General features: G+C 32.3%; 1 protein-coding gene across 1 annotated transcript in view; it reads left to right on the top strand.

Annotated features, from left to right (window-relative positions):
• The window catches only part of KHDRBS2 (KH RNA binding domain containing, signal transduction associated 2), a 943,011-nt gene extending 929,422 nt beyond the window's left edge, over positions 1-13,589 (top strand). The window contains exons 9-10 of the mRNA XM_074237285.1: positions 12,848-12,934; positions 13,050-13,589. Coding sequence (XP_074093386.1) covers positions 12,848-12,934; positions 13,050-13,174 — 212 coding nt within the window. The 3' untranslated portion in view covers positions 13,175-13,589. The remainder of the gene's footprint in view (positions 1-12,847; positions 12,935-13,049) is intronic.
• Positions 13,590-17,605: the final 4,016 nt, after the last annotated feature.

Here is a 17,605-nt window from a genome sequence, read left to right as displayed (position 1 = left end):
TTCATAGAGGGAGTCTACTCACTAGGAACTTCCATTGAGGAAGTTACATTATAGAATTGTAAATATTCTGCAGTGCCAGGAGAATATTGCTCTTATTTTAAAAAAATTAGCAAGCATCTGTCTGTCTATTGGATGAAACAAATATCATATAATTAACAAAAGACATTTTACTGATAATTATATCTTATTTTTAAAATGTCCTTTTGGGGGACTGATTAACTAAAAGAAGTATGTTGAGGAGTTCCCATAAAATTCTTAATTAGATTAAATTAATTCATTTATAAGAAGAAGAAGAATTGTTAACTGAGAAAGCAGAGAGAACTTTAATCTGAAGACATTAAAGGAAGAAGATAGTATCTCTTCAAAAAAATCCTAGAGAGGACAAAAGACTAAGGATGGGGAACCAAGTAAAGCACCAGTAGTCAAGGGGAGTATGTGAGTTTCAATCATCCGAGCATCATAATACCAAGAACATAGTATTGTAGCAAAAAAGAATTTTTATTGAATGGGCCTAAACTCACATTTCCAAAATCAGGGAGAAACATTTAAGGTAATTTGATAGCATCAATGGCTGGTTCTTGATAAAGGCTTCCAGGACCCTAATAAGGGTGATTTTTTTTTTCCAGACAGTTACTGAATATGCAGCCTAGAGTCTCATAGGTCTATAAGAAGTGATTACCGATTAGGTTGAGATGGTGGTGGTGGAAGAGGGTCTTCCTCTGGCTAGTAGGAGTTCATGCAAATATTACAATCTAGTTGAGCAGGGGTCATATAATTCTAGTACTAGGGTTAATAATTATGGCTAAAAATCTAGAGAGACATTTTGTTTACATTATATTTTCCCATTGAAGTCTTCTGTAAATTCCTTTTCTGCCATAGCCTGGTAGGGATTGTACTTTTGGTCAATATATTAATAGAAAAATAAGATATTTGCTTATGTCCAAGTCTAGTAATTTGTTGATTATGGTAAGTAATATGTATTAATGAGATGTTAATACACAGGTGGAAATATTCATCTATTATTTTGTCTAAAAGAGAAATCATTGACTAATGATGTCAATGAAGAATTAGGTTTACATAAAGTAAAATTTGAGGTTGAAAAAGATTAAATATACAAATAGGGTAGGATCAGATAAATTCTGATAAATTTGGGAAGCTTAAAATGTAAATTTTTTAATTAATGCATAAATGTTAGTTATTCTTATATAAAGCACACTGGGAATTATAAAGTGTTGGATAAATATATAATAATAATTATAATATACTTATCACATTTATTATTCAATTTCAAACAGTTGCAGGTTGTGGAATATGGATCATCAACTATATATATCCAAACATTTTCAATGTATATTTTTTGACTTTTACTTCTTTGGGAAGATCCATATGATTATTGCCTTCTAGACCCTACAAGACATTTTCATATAGTTTATAGCAGCTAACTTTCCTGAATTTCATGAGACAGTGTTAGAAAATTGGTTGATTCTTTGTAGTTTTGTACAAAAAGATAGGATGTATTTGGTTTTTATAGTCCAACTCTACCATATTTTATTTCCATGAACATCCCCAAACATTCCCAACTAAATAAAGCGAGGAGTTAAAACAAAGGTTCCATCATATTCTTTTCCATCTTAAATTTGTCTGAAGAAAGTTTATATACATATACTCTATTGTTAAGTACTCAAATGTTTATTAATTGAGGGTTAAAAAAAATAGGTTTAAACATGAAAACATATTTGATACATGATTATAAAAGGACCTGAAGTAATAGGGACAAAAAATGAGAGCCATGGGTAGTCCTGTCTAATATGAATCACAGGAAAAGAGAAGGTTTTAAGGAAGATAATCACAAGCTTTGGAGCAAGAAGAGAACTTTGAGATAAATTAATAAATTCCCCTCATTTTGATAATAAATTAAGGCCTAGAGAAGAAAAATGATTTGTCCAAATCCATGCAAGTAGAATATGTCAAAATTAAGATTTATAGCAAAGACTTTTGATTGAAAGCCTACTTCAAAAAACTGCCTTCTTTGCTGCTCTCAGAGAAGTTGTCTTTGACTGAAGCTCAGCTACCTACACAAAGAAAGGCACCTTAAGGTGAAATCATGGACATTCCAAAACATATTGACTTAAACTCTCAAATTGAGTCAGTTTGAGGGCCCCAAAATGCTAGATATGTTTCCGAATTTGACTATTCAAAATGATTTTTTTTTTAGAAATAACTTTCAGCCAGCAAAATGTTCATTCATAAATGCTTTTTGATCCTAATAATTTGTGATTGTTTTGATAAAGAACTTATGTATGCTTTTTGATATCCTATATATTTTATATAGATTTTAATCATATACATCTAAAATTTGGTTTTTCCAAGATGTGATGATAATGTGATAACCTTATGTGATATAAAAATTCTAAAGACATAAAATTATTTAACAATTAACTGAAGAAATTAAATGTAAAAATATTTAGATCAATTAGTCAGCAAGAAGTTGTTGAATATTTACTTTGTGTTACATCTTGTGAGAGATATGGAAAAAATATAAAACTGATTAATTGAGACAAGACTAACACTAACTTACAATAAAGGAAGAATATATCATTAAGTATAAGTTGTCTGGCACAGTTCTAAGTGATGGAGAAAGTCAAAATCAAGATATCACTGAATATTGGAAGAGTAGAGGAATTTTTATGGGAGAGGGCAAGACTTCCTTGTTGGTCTTTAAAAGATGTATAGTATTGGAATAGTAAAGATCAAAAGGAATAATGTTCTTAATAGTGACACATATAGAATGAGGGAAAGCGCAAAGCTTTTCAAAGTGAAGACTGAGCTGAATGTCTTCAGTAATGGGTACAATATGAAAATATTTCAATCCCATCCTAGAATGTCAGACTACAACATTCTGGGCTCTAGTATCTGACATTTATGTAATTCTTTTAAAACTACAGATGTCTATATTACCTCAACTGACATCACAACTACCTTGTCAGGCCATTGTTATTATTTTTCCCATTTTACAAATGAAGCAATTGAGAATTTGAGAACTAAGAAGGATTTTTCTTCCAGAAAAAACTGAATTGACATTTGAAAATATATTCAAAATACTAACCACTATTTGGAACCAAAATAAAGTCTCAAGGGACATGGCTAATTGTTAATGAATTTATAATTGAAAATCTTTGGGGGACATACAATGTTACCTTTATCTATTTGGAAAAAATGGAGGCTAGAGGTTTCCCTGCCCTCTTTTTTTGTGAACTAAAGTTGTTTAAAGTGAGTTTTATGTGGTAGAGCTTCCCTTTCTTTAAGGTACATTTTTTTTAAATCAAATTTCAAAATAGATTTCTTTCCTTTTTGTAAAGCTTTAGACTGTACAGATATTTGAGCTCATCATTTGAGACAGAACACAACTCATCTATTTCCTATCACTTTAAGTTCTGATTCATGCCCTCTCACAAATATCCCACAGAAGTTTTTGTTCCATACCTTGCATATATACCAATGGATCAGGTATATATTTTCAACTAATTATTCTTCCCTTTCAACCTATATCCCTTTTTAGCTGAACTTTTGACTTTATCTATATAGGAAGCTCCTGATGAAGAAATTTCCTCTACCAAATGCTCCAGAATTACTAATTTTACATAGTTTCTAAAATACAAAGGGGTTAAGGAACTTACACAGGGTCACATTTCTTAAAGATAGGATTTGAACACAGAGATTCTTCTGACTTAGAAGTTAATTCTTTATTCACTCTACCAAGTTGTCTTTCTACCACAATAACCAATATATAATAAACATGGATAAAACTCATGGGACATGAAATAGATGTCTTTCTGTCATTCAGTTTCATGAATGTTTTAAAAATTTTACTGAAAAACAAAAATTGTCTTCTCTCTGTTCCAGTGAGCACCAGGAATCATTCATTAACACACTAAATTGAATCAGCTGAAATTCACTATGGCAGAATAAAAATAGTTAATTACTTCAATTAGCTGATTAATTGAGTGCTATGGGAATGGTTATTTATTATGTAAAATTAAGATCCTGGCCCAAGGGGTAGAAGAGATTGAACACTATTTTTTGAATAAGAACAAATGAATTGCATGTTCTCCCTTCAGATAAATGTAAAAAAGAAAATAAAGCAATAGATAAAGGCTATACATACTCTTTGCTGATAAGTAGCCACAAAATAATACCCATAGTTCTGAATAGCTACATTTACATAGAGTAATATCCTTAAGAGATCCAGCAAATTTATCCTGGATGAAATAAACTTAATGGTTTAGAGCCAATGTGAATTTTAACTAACAATACTAAAATACTACTATGTAATTGGCAATCCTAGATACTTATGGGTTGATATAACAATCACCATGTATTTTCCTTGCTAGTTATGAGATCTGTATATTGATTTAGATTGTAAATTATACACTGAACAAATTACCCATAGTACAAGAAAAAAGTGCTAGATTTAGAATCAGAGAATATGAGTTCCAATTTCAGATTTCCTACTTACTATCTCTGTGACCTTGGACAAATCACCTTACCTCTCCAGACCTCAGTTTCCTGAAAGTTTTGTACTAGACAAATTCAAAGATCTCTTCAAGCTCTAAATCACTGACTATACAATCTTCTTGGTAGACTGTACGGTAGATGGCAGATGGTTTGGTAGATAATATACTGAGTCTGAAAGCAGTAGGAACTGAATTCATATTTGTCCTCAAAAACTCAATAGCTATACAGCCCTATATAATCTTTTACTTCTGTCTTTCTATTTTCTCTTCCAAAAAAAAATAAGGATAAAAATAGTACTTCCTAAGCAATTGGAATGGGGAGATCCAAGAAAGACAGTGTGGCTTTTTTGGGGTGACAAAATCATCTTACTCTCTGACTCAAGAGAGTAAGAAATGCCATAAATTTTTAATTTCCAGGTTGCTCAGGTTATTACAAAAGGTTCACAAATTAGATTTTTTAGCAAGGTAAAGTGAGTTTAATAAGACAGTAAAGTTAAGCAAAGAGAGCTAAGGAGGAAAGAGAAACAAGGGAAGCATATACTTAGTGAAGACTTTATAGGTCAGCCTACTGCCAGGTCAAATCAGATAAAGAAAGAGAAAAAAAAAGATGGAGCAGAGGATTAGATTCTCTTTAAATACTTTTCTGTGGTAGGAAGAATGGGTAGTCTGCTGCACATACTCCAAGGGCAGTGCTTAATTAATATCTATTGTAAGGTAATACTATGCCTGTCCCCAAGTGCACGTGCACGTGACCCAGTTCAAGTATATGAGCAACTACTGTTAACAATACAGAAAAAAATTACAAGATTTGTTTTCAATACAAAAAAGAAAATTACAGTATTTCTCTATACCTAGAGTTCTCCTGCTTTAGTAGCATAGGCTTTGGATGGTTGTGAAAATCAGTAGGATAATATTTGAAAAACCTTTGCCATAGTACACAATAGACACTTAATAAGTGTTCCTTTTCTTTTTCCTTTTCCATTGTGAAGAGATTATAATCAAGAATAGACATTTAAATGACTTGCTCTGTATTTCTAATCAAATGTAAACATAATACCCTTTCCTGGAACTGAGTACTCTCTTTTGAAGGCATCTCTGAAATTTATCTTCCCTAAAGATAATGGTTTAAGAACTAATCCAATAAGCATTGAACTTAAAGACTCTTTTATCTTATACTTAAATTGGCCTCTAATCCTTGTCCCTACTGAATCTGCTCACAACCTCTTTCCTTAAAGTATCTCAGCAACAACCCAAGAACATTTTGTAGTCTAAATAATGCATTCAGATTTTTCTTATGAGTCTTCAACTCTCCCAGAGTGCATGGTCACACAAAACAAATGAGGACAAGTTGAGAAATGTCTACAACTTCACAGGCCCGATTCTGCTGAGAGAGAAGGATTTTAAGAGATGCAAAAGCTTTTAAGGCTACCAGAGAGAAATATTACACTAAAAATGTTACCTAGATAATTGACTCCCTCTTAATCAATGCTGAAAGTAGTGCTATGTAGGAAAACTTTAAAGAAATCTTCAAAGACCTAATTGTGACAAATATAAATTAAAGAATTTTAGAGATAGAAGTCTTCATGATCAGTTCAAGCTTTCTCATTTTTCTAGGATGGAAAGTGAACTCCAGGATGTAAAAAAATTTTTGTCCAGCACTTTTCCCACCACACTGCTCTGCTTTCCCTTTTTGAATATATGGTCTTATTAGTCCAAATAAATTCAGTAAGTCTTACAAAGTGGTACAAACTAAAAAGATTAAAGCATTTATAATTAGCAACACTATTTGTTACAAACTATGGTAAATCTACTGTCTAAAAGGAATTTATGATTTAACAATGTATAAACTTCAAAGAGTTTAGGAAATAAAATTAATACCCAATTTAAAACTGAAAGCTTATACCCATGATGATGAAGGAAAAAATGCTGAGAGTTGACTAACATAGGATTTGAGGATGTGTGAATGAATTTAAGGAATGATTATATCTTATCCCAGAAGTATTAGAGACAAAAAAAGTTTATTCACACATTACTGTACATATTAAAATAACAAGGAAATTGAGCAGTAATATAGCCTAGTTTCTTAGGGAAGTCTCAGCAAAGGCTAAGAGAGAATAAGTAAAGGCAGTTACAAGGTTAAAAGCAACAACTTAGGGAATTTACTAAGTAAAGAAAAGTAACAATAGTAAAGAGTGTTGAAACTGGACAGCAGATGATAGGTTACATTAAGAGAGAGAGTAGCATAAAGAAGAGAAATTAGGGGCAGTGCAAGGTTATTGAAACTGAACTGATAACAGTAATCCCCAAGAGAGGTGAGGCCAAGATTTATAGGGTACATGTTGAGAGTAAAGGAGGAGTTACAGTGTTGCCAGGGAGGGATTCAGGAGTGGGTAACACATGTCTCAAGGCATCAATTTAATGTCTTCAAGTGGTATCAAGGTAAATTATGTCCTGAACAAAAGAATGGGAGTAGGGGTGTATGGGCCAGTTTAGCAATGGGAAGGAAGTAGGTGGGCTTCCATTATTTTCATAGCTTTGAAAAAATGGTATGGTGTAGTAGCTCAAAGTAGGTGCAGTAACTCAAAGACTTAATCCTTTCAGGCTAGGCCAGACATTTATTGTTTTGTTACTAGGGACTTTCTTGTTTCTGGGGGCAGGGATTTACTGAGTTTTGCCAGGGGCAAGGCATTTTAATGAAGTTTATTGACTTCAATAATGTGTTGCCTTAAGTTAGTTAATGCTATTTCCACACATTAATACTGTTTAAATGGTTTATTTATTTATTTAGAGTAGGGATACAAACAAAATGTTAGGAGAGTTTCAAAAAAAAGAAGAAAACAATTTTGGCATAATAGTTTAAAGTATGTGTTCAGCTCCTATTTCACTGAATTATTATAACATCTGAATTAACAAAATAAAAATTAATGACTTCATCCTTACAGAAATTAGTTATGATATTCTAGTTTTTAATACCTAAAATATTCATTTTGATTTGCTAAATGATTACAAAAATGTCTAATTCCAATTCATTTTAATGAAACCATGAGAAAGGACCATCAGATATAGTGTAATAATTAAAATAAATTTTAGTTCAATTCAGCAAAGAAAATTGTCAAACACCTTTTACAAGCCACTCTGTGAGGTACAAGATACATAAAGATAAAATAAGATATAGTTCCTACCCTTAAAGAATGTAGCAATCTAATAGATTGTATATTCCAGGCATTTTGTCCCCACTTTTATTATATTTGATTCTTCTCTTATTTTCATTTAAGAACTCAAATCAGTTTCCAAATCTTCTCTTCCAAAATCCCCATGCATTTTTGTGTATCTCTGAAGTTTATTCCAAATCTAGAACTGTGATCCAAATGATTGCTTTCCACTGGTAACTACTTTAGAACAGGACCTCATTGCCTTCTGCCTGAACTCTTGGAATAACCTCATAACAAGTTAGTTGATTTGGATCAGATTGAATTTTTGTCCCTCCATGGTTTCAAAAGAACTTTTACAAAATGGTATAATCTAATGACAGAAAACCTGAAAAGGTAAGGAAGATTAAATGTGAATGGAAATAATATAAACATTACAAATAGGTTAATAGAGAAACAGATAAATATCCACCTACCTACATACATGCATGAATGAATACATATATAAATGTATTCATATACACATAGATGGCTAGATGAGTAAAGTAAATATTCCAAGTACATTAAAGATCATCATAGGGTTTGATCAAAATAACATATTTATAGAAGTATGTTCTCTACTAGTTGACAAAAATAATCTTTCTAAGCTTTCCGCTGACCTTTGAAAACTCCTATTTATCCCCTCCACCTACCTACCACCACATACATATCCACATAGCCCATACATTCACAATATGAAGTAGAACTTCTAAAATAGATGCAGCCATTTCTGAGTGATGAAACAGTAAAACAGAGATTAGTACTCTAAGTTGAAAATTTGAAAGTTACTGTTAATAGTATTAGCTATCAATTATTTTTCATATATTTGTTAAAATTAATTGCTGCAATTATGTGTTGCAATGGGTAGATTAGCCACCTGGAATCTGGATAACTTGCATTCAAATCCAGCTTCAGAATTTACTGTCAAGTCAATTAAATTCTGTCTATAAAGTGTTTCTTATCTGTAAAATGGAGATTATAACATACGTCATCTATGGTTTTTTTCAAGCCAAAACAAGTTAACGTTTGTAAAGCACTTTGCAAAGCTTAAAACACTGCATTGCTGATAGTTGCTGTTATTGTTCCTGACAAAACACCTTATAAAGGAAGGTGGTTTTATAATATTCTTAAAAATTACTTGTAATTTATAAATTTAGTTTATAAATTAAATCTGGCATTCAAATAAAATTTGTTATCTTCAAAAAGTTGAAATGGAAGTAAAGAAAAAATATCTTTTTTTAAAGGTATGAAAAACGCAAAGGGGAAAAATAGGTTAGAAAGGAAGCACATAATAGCGATTAATAAAAAACTCTTGAATGATTAGCTAATACCATTGCCTTTCAGCATGGTCTCACTTCTCACAATGTGAAATAACCTATAGATAATAGCTCTTGAATTTTCTTTACCTATGGTATTTTTGTTATATGTTTGAAAACAGAGGTTTATAACTCTGGATTCCACGCAGAGATTTCAGAGGGTCCAGGAATTTGAGTGGGAAAAAATACCCCTTCATTTTCCCTAAACATGTAACTGAAATTTAACATTTCCTCCAATAATTTTAAAATATTTTTGTGAAGAGTCCATGACCTTAGCTGATTGCCAGAGGCAACTATGATACAAACAAGTTAAGAACACCTGTCAAAAAGTCATTTTTTTCTCATTCATAAACCAAAAAAATCCATTTGTTATTTTACCATCCCCCATCTTTATTTTTCTTCCACTTGTTATGAATTATTAGAGGTTCCATGGTACAGTAGCTCAAACATAGGACTTCAAAAACCTGAGTTAAGTCCAGGTTCTGTCACTTAATTGGTCACATGACTGACTTTGGGCTTATCAGCATTTTATAGTCATTTTGTTTGTGTGTGTGTGTGTATGTGTGTGTGTCTTCTCTAAATTAAATGAGGGTGCTGGATGAAGTCCTCTTCTGATCAGTAACTAAGTTATCAGTTTGTCTTACCTATGGTCCAGCTACTCACTCTTATAAATGAATTGACCTCTAAGCTCCTTGGTCCTATCCCATTTTCTAAAATGTCACAAGTGACTTGTCTGATCCTACAACTTGTTTATGAAGTAAAAGTGTGCCACGAGTCCCTACATTATCTGGAAGTTTTAGAGTCCCCAAGAACATTTAAGTGATTACTATCCCTAAAAGTCTTCTCTTTGGGTTTCAGATTGACTTCCCTATAGAAAAATTACTGGGAAATATGACAATTCTGGTACTTTTTGGTTCATTCTCTTCCATATTAGAAATATTTCATTATGAGAGCTCCAAATTGATCTATCTCTACCAAATGTTCCTCTCATCATGTGCAAACACAAAAGAGGTATAGAGTAGATTCTCTGCAGGTCAAAAATATTCTGAGTTTTCCTAGTAATAATCATTAAACTCTGGAGCTATCCCCCAAACCCCTCAATGTTTCCAGAAATGCAAGTGTTATCACTTCAGTGTCCTCAATGTCGTCCTTTTGATGCATTCTGTGAGACAATGATACCATGTAAGCATTTCAGCATTTTACTAACTCATCCCTGGCTAAGGATTCAAAGATGAGGCGCCCAAGGCTGTGTTTCACTCTGTATCAGTGTTATAGCACAATTCTGTCTTTTTAAATTATATAATGCTGTAATTGAATTATTTTCATTTAATTCTTCCTTTTTCTTGATTGCCAGTGTTACCTCTTCTTGCCCCCATAGTTATCAGAAAGTAGGCCACTGGAGTATATTTGTCTCCAAATTATCTTAGACTCTCTGAATAAAAGTCAAATTACTCTTGTCCTTTGAAAATAAGAACAACTGTCATATTATACTACAAAGGCCACCTTGACTTTGATTTCAACATTGGAATTTTGAATAGACAACTGTTCTGATTCAGTATAGCATTTCTTATTTTGTTTTTGTTTCCCCATTCTCCTTTCATTTAAAACAATCTACAGAATTGAAAAAGATACCCTAATTATTGAGTTTTAATAAAACTCACTCTATTGACCAGTATCAGAGAAATTATTCTGAATATATCCTCCACTTTAAGTACAGAAACATTAAAAGCTTAATCATTTTGTGGAAATCTTAATATCTCAGTAAAGTAAAAAATACTCTAAAGTACCTAAAAAGAATAGAGTAAATCAAAGTTTTGTAATTTCATCCATGTTAGTAGTCCCTTCACTGATGTAACTTGCAAACCCTCTAAATAATGAGAAGACGATCTTCAGGAATTATTGTGGGAAATTATCAACCATTGGCCAACCTTTGGTTCTTATATAACACACTTATCTTGTTATTAAGTCTGTACTAAAAAAATTTTCCAGCTTAACTGAACCTACCAAAGCTTGATTTCATCAGACATATCCTTGAAAAAATGTCCTCAAAAATTATAACTTCTTTCTGCCCTGATTCCTACCAGTGTGAAGCACTGGATTAGGACCCTGGAGTGAAGAAAATAAATTCAGTGTCTGTAACACTCTCTGTTGGACTTTGAATAAGTCACTTAATTTCTGTCCACCTCAATTTTTCTCATCTGAAAATGTGCATAATAGCACCAATGATATAAGATTGCTGTGAAGATCAGATGGTTACAGAATCAGATAGATGGACATAATGAATGAGCTATGGGACCTAGAGTCAAGAATACCAAACTCAAATCTGACCTTAGACTTTTACTTCCTGTGTCTCCCTAGGGAGATCACTTAAATTTTGCCTCAGTTTTTTCATCTGTAAAAATGATGACCGAAATAGTATTAACCTTCCAGGTCTGTATTTGTAAAGTACTTTGCAATCCTTAAAAGAATAATATAAATGCTAACTATTATTTGAATGAATAAGTCCATAATCAATCAACTGGTTTAATAAGCTTCTACTATCCATCAGGCTCTGTATTAAGCACTGGGGATACAAGTATAAAGGGTGAAATTATCTCTGTTTACAAATAGCTTATATTCTCAGGAATCAAACTATATAGCTTATCTATAAAGTGAATTAATATGTTTTTGAATTTTTTTTCATATTTAAATCTTTCATTTAGTTTCAGTTTTTTCAGTAACAAAATGATTTGGTAAATAGTCCTCTTAAAGAGCATCCATTGTAAGGATGACCATATCCTCTCCTATGTATTGAAAAGCCTAGGTTTTGAAGGAGGGTTTCTGCCCCTCCCCACTCTTCTTTGCTCTTCAGACATTTTATGATTTAAGATCATAGAATCAAAGCTTCCAGAACTGAATGGGACCTTAGTAATCATCTAATCAAAAGATCATAGATTTAGAGTTCAACAAAAACTGTAGGCTATCAAGTTCACTGCCCCACTTTAGAATTGAGTCAACTGAGATCCAAAAAGTTTAAATGACTTGGCTAAAATAATAGAGGCAATGACTAGAATTTGAATCTAAGAACTCTAATTTCAAAGTCATTCCCTGATTCTGACTATATCTTGAAATTTTAAGCTAGATGGTAATTTGATTATTAGATTTATAAATATGAATCCATTATTAAAAGTTCATGTTTCATATTTAATAACCCTGTCACAGTTTTAGAATCATCTTGTGTACCAACAGGTACAGAGTCCTGAAGATAATATGTGTCAAAGGTAGGACTTAAATCTAGACTCTGCTTATCAGAAATCCTATACCATTTGTCTGTGTGTTTGTGTGTGTGTGTGTGTGTGTGTGTGTGTGTGTGTATCTCATATCACTCAACTTTTTCATCACTTAGAATTAATTAGCTAAGGCTTTAGACTCTGCTACTCTTTCAGTTATAGGATTCTTTAGCTCTTGATCCATGTAAAAGTCTTAATTAGAATACAAATATAGAATAATCTGCCCTAGTGATTCCTTTGGCTATTCCATTGCTCCAGCTACACCCCCTTACCACACACATACCTTATAGTGTAGCAAATTCTCATGCTTCTAAGAAAAGTACAGGCTCCAATCATTAACCTTTTCTCCCTTAAAAATATTTTTCTCCTAAGTGCCTTAGTCTTTTTTATTTTAACAAGTTTATTTCTCAAAATATGCTAGAGACTTACTGTCCATTGGTGAAACCTTTCAGAATATCAATTTAATTTTTTTTTCCTTTTGGCCAGGTACTGTGTCTACTGTTCCATTATTAAAAATGAAAAACATTATATGTATTTTACTGTCTTTCTTTTATTTGTAGCACAAGAAGAATGGGCCCCAACCCGTTCCAGCTTAAAGGCACCACCTCCAAGGGCAACCAGAGGGGGATACAGGGAACACCCCTATGGTAGATATTGAAGGTCTTCCTCATCTGTGACCTCACCTCAAAGACAATTAATAGCCTGTGGTCTCCACATAAACAGCAACAAGACAAGTAATAGTCCATTTCTTTTCTATCCTAGGGATTACTGCTCATGATTACCCCCTGTACTTCTTGTGTATTTCTTCCTATACTGTTGGCGTGACATTGACATTAGTATTATTTTATAACACGGACTTAAAAGACTTTGGCAAGCATTGTCTATAAATCATTCAGTAGGATGATATACTCTTGGTTGTTTTTCATTGTTGTGTGTATTTTATTTCATTTTATTTTTTATTAAAAGAAAAAGCATGAAGCTGTTACCAGATCTTGAGTTTCTACCAGCTAGTTGAGGTTGAGCTTTGTTTAGGGTTGCTAAAAGATTGTAATATGATTTTTGAACTAGATGATAATCAAGATGTAGATAAGCTGTTTTAACCTGTCTTTTAATATATGTTAGTTAGATGAAGATGTTCGATATTCAGTTTGTAAATTTAATTTTAAATGCTGTTTTAATGGGGTTGAAAACAAGCAGCTACTGTATGTATGTAGCTAACTGAATTTGTTCAGTGTTTTAACCTGTATTTGTTAAAAAAGAAAAAACCACATAAAGTTCCATGTGTAAGCTTCTCTAAATAGGAAACCACAATTTTGTCAAATATGTTTGCCATAATTTGTCAATAAAGCTGAAACCTTTTGTAACAAACTAAATTTGGAATTACTTGTTTTCTAGCTTTAAATGCCTGCTTTATTTCTTCTTCAAGAGATGCCTAAAATGTTTTCTATTTAAAATTACAAAAATGAACCCAAGTCTGTTTTAAGAATTTTGTGTAAGCCTTTAAAAATTGTATTAATAACTTCTGGTTGTTAAATAACTTAAAAGTTAACAAACTAAACTGTTACATGAATCATGGTTAGTAAACACTAATGTATAACATGTTAATGGAAAAACTGGATTTAGAATAATAAATGGATTTTAAACTATCCTCTAAGCTTTATCTTGCTAAACACAAACTCTGATTGACTTGTTTGTATTAGCATGTCTCACCTGAGAATGTAATGGAGTAAAAAGAGGTAAGATTACCACTTACCACTGTCTAAATGCCTAGTTCTTCAACCTTTGAGTTTCCCCGCACATTAAATATCCCATTCAACATGTAAGCATTGCATAGATTCACGTTCTTGTTTTCACTCTGAGGAGTGTGTTGATGGCATTTGCGTAGTTTCTAACAATTTGTTTTGACAAACAAATCATCAGTGTCACTGGCCAGTTGTTGCTATTCAACCTCAAAAACTTTATTTGTAATTTTCAGTGCTAAATATCACCGCCCTTGAAGGCAGTTTAGAGGGCTGATATTTCTTTTGAGACTATCAGACTTGATGGCTGATGATTATTAAGGAAATATGTCGCAGGACTCAAAGGATGACTAAACGTTAAACAGGTAACACTAATAGTAACTCTGTAATTTTGAGTATGCAACAGTAATGTTAAATATTCTCAGTTATTAAGTTACTGATAGTTAAAAAAGTAAACCTACAAAAATATAACAAATAGGTTTATAGGCTATTAAAACAACTAATTAACATTAACTAGAGGCACCAAAATTATTTTACAATATATAACCCTCAAGGTAATAAACAGAACTAAAATTAGCAATAATAGTAATGCAACTCTTGCTAACATCAAATATATAACCTAAATTTTGATGGAGAAAAAAAAAGTGAAAGACTTGATGGTAGGGATGGATGCCAAAACTGTTAATCTTTTAAAATACAGTTTTTTTGTTTACAGTGGCTTTTTGTCAATGTGATTGGTTTACTTTTTTGATGCGAATAAAGCATAGACATATTGCTGTTCAGTTTGTGAACGAAAATCTCTTGCAGCTGGAGTTGCATGCTAATAGCTTTATGAAGCGTGTCCTGTCATCTGAAAGTGAATTTTGGTAACATTGGCTTTAGTTGAATATTGTTGGGTTACATTCATTTTTTATTCTGTCTCACTGTTCCAGGTTTCTACAAGCAAAGGGCACATAACTGAGCAGCAGATGTGATGTGTTAGGAGTATTCAGGTAAGCTTTTCCCCCTTCACTTTAAAACATGTCTCCCTCAACAACAGAATGTCACAGCTGGATATGGCAAGAAGCGTATACATTATAGGATGTTTGCTACAATTCTGGTAAAATTGAGATTGCTGCCAAATTAGCAGCTGTTTTATGTCTTTTAAAGTGGTCTTTTCTAAATACTTGATGCTAATAAAGTTTAACATTTACTTGGAATAAATTTCTGCACATACAAATTTCATAGTCTTGTTTTGTTTTGTTTTGTTTTTGTTTTTCACTTTAAGCATAGGTTTATGTCAAAAAAATTGTTGGTATTTTATTTTTCCAAATACTTATTATGAAAGTTTTTCTGCATTCATCAATATGACTATGTATATTTTTAAGTTACAAAATTTCCTTCCACCCTCCTTTTCCACTCCCCTCCCCTCAGTGGTGAATAGTCAGGTTAATATTGTACATATACATATACATATGTGTTAAACATGTTTCCAGATTAGTCATTTTTGGTTTGAGGAATTAGGATTAAGGGAAAGAAATACATAAGAAATATTTTTTTTAAAAAGTGAATGTAGTGTTCATCAGATTCTGAAGATTTTTTTGTTTGTTTTGTTTTGTTTTGATTTGATTTTCTTACATAGCTGGTCTAATAGGGTTGTCCTAACTCTCTGAACTGTGAGAGGAGCTGTTTCCATCAAAGCTGATCATCTCACAATGTTGTTGTTAATGTGTGCATTGTTCTCTTGGTTCTGCTCCCTTCACTCAGCATAAGATCCTATAATTCATTTCATGCTTCTCTAGAGTCCTACCATTTATTGTTTTATAGAACAATAGTATTCCATAACATTCATGTAACATAACTTGTTTAAACATTCCCCAGATGGTCATCACCTCAATTTCCAATTCTTTACCATTACAAAAAAAAGAGGTACTATGAATATTTTGGAACATGTGGAATTTTCCCATTTTTTTAAATCTTTTTCTGAATATAGACCTAGAATTGGAATTGCTAGATCAAAGGATATACCAGTACCCTTTGCTCTTTAGGCATAGTTCCATAATGCTCTCTAGAAAAAAATTCAGTTTTAATGCCAATGGATTTTAATATATGTTGCATGTTAATCTGTGAGTTACACTAATTTTCACTTTGGCATGAAAGGACAATGATTGATTTGTAAGCTTGGGAAAAGTCATGGCATAGTATAGTGGGAAAACTGGCTTTAAAATCGGAATCCCTGGGTTCAAAGTCTGAATTGTGTGACATTGGGTAAGTCACATTACTTTTCTAGGCCTCAGTTTCCTCTCCATAAAATGAGGGAGATGAACAAATTAGGCCTTCCAAGGTCCTTTACAGCTTAAGATCTGGGTTCCTATGATAAAGAAATGAAAAAATGGAGTGACTAGTATCATTCATGTTTTACTCTTAGCTCCAAGATTAGTATAGATAGCTCTTCAAATATAAACCATCTCCATTTTCATTAACAATTCAACTATTTCCATAGTTATATGTATACTGATAATATCTTTAAGATTTTCCACTAAGGGAAGCACTAGCAAAGTTAAAATAGAAATGGATTTCATCCTTGAAATATGTCTATTTCTGAGAAGCCTCAATTTTATGTCCTCTTTCCTCTATCAAAATTGTTTATGAATTGAAAAGAAAAGGAAAATATCATTTGCCTTTTTACATGATAAACTTTTTCACTCTTCCAGCGTGTTAAAATAGCATTTGAAATATAATGTTTCCAGAAAGTCACTTCTGCCTTAGTACAGGGGAAAAGACCTCCAGAAACAAAGAAGTTGTTCGTCATGCATTAGAAGAAGGAAAAAATATCTACTTTCCTAGGTAAGGTATGAAAACTAATTTGTGGTTTCAACCCCATCCTTTGAAATTAATGGAATCATTCCATTTTTTCTTTTTTTTTGGGGGGGGGGAGGATAGAGTTTGGGGTGGTAAAACATTGATTTACTTGAATAATTGGAGGCTTTCCCATCTTGCTTTCAAACACTACTCTTCTAATCATTTCTTAGGTGTGGATTTCATAAAAGAGAGCATTTTAATCAAAAAGAAAAAAGATGCAGACTTTTGAATCTTGCCTATTCCAAGGCAAAAGAATCAGAAAATATACCTCATGTTACTCAGACAACAGGGGATGAGGATGGCTGTAGGACATTCTAGGAAAGGACAAGAGATGAAAAGAGTGAAGATGATTCCAATTTTCTTAGAAAGAAATTCCTTTTCTGATTCAGCTTTGTACTACCTGATCAGATCTAAATCAATCTCCTAAGGGTGAACAGACTAATAGATCACAATTCTCATAGCCAGTGCCCTCTTGTGACTTCCCAAAGCATTTTCAGAAAAAAAAAGAACAGAATGAAACATTGATGTTTTGCAGGTCAATGAAGTCCTCCTAAAAATTCTTTTTGCTATATATTAACACCAGGATTGAACCCCTAAATGGAATAAAGAATGCCCTTGAACATAACACTGAACTAATCATTCATATAATGCAATCACCTATATGTAAACACACAAATATACACACATATGTATGTGCACAGCTGAGAGCTATTTTGGTATAACTGAGAAACAGTAATT

This window comes from Macrotis lagotis, chromosome 5, assembly GCF_037893015.1.
Source record: "Macrotis lagotis isolate mMagLag1 chromosome 5, bilby.v1.9.chrom.fasta, whole genome shotgun sequence".
Classification (NCBI taxonomy): Eukaryota; Metazoa; Chordata; class Mammalia; order Peramelemorphia; family Peramelidae; genus Macrotis; species Macrotis lagotis.
This window is presented reverse-complemented; position numbering and strand designations above follow the sequence as displayed.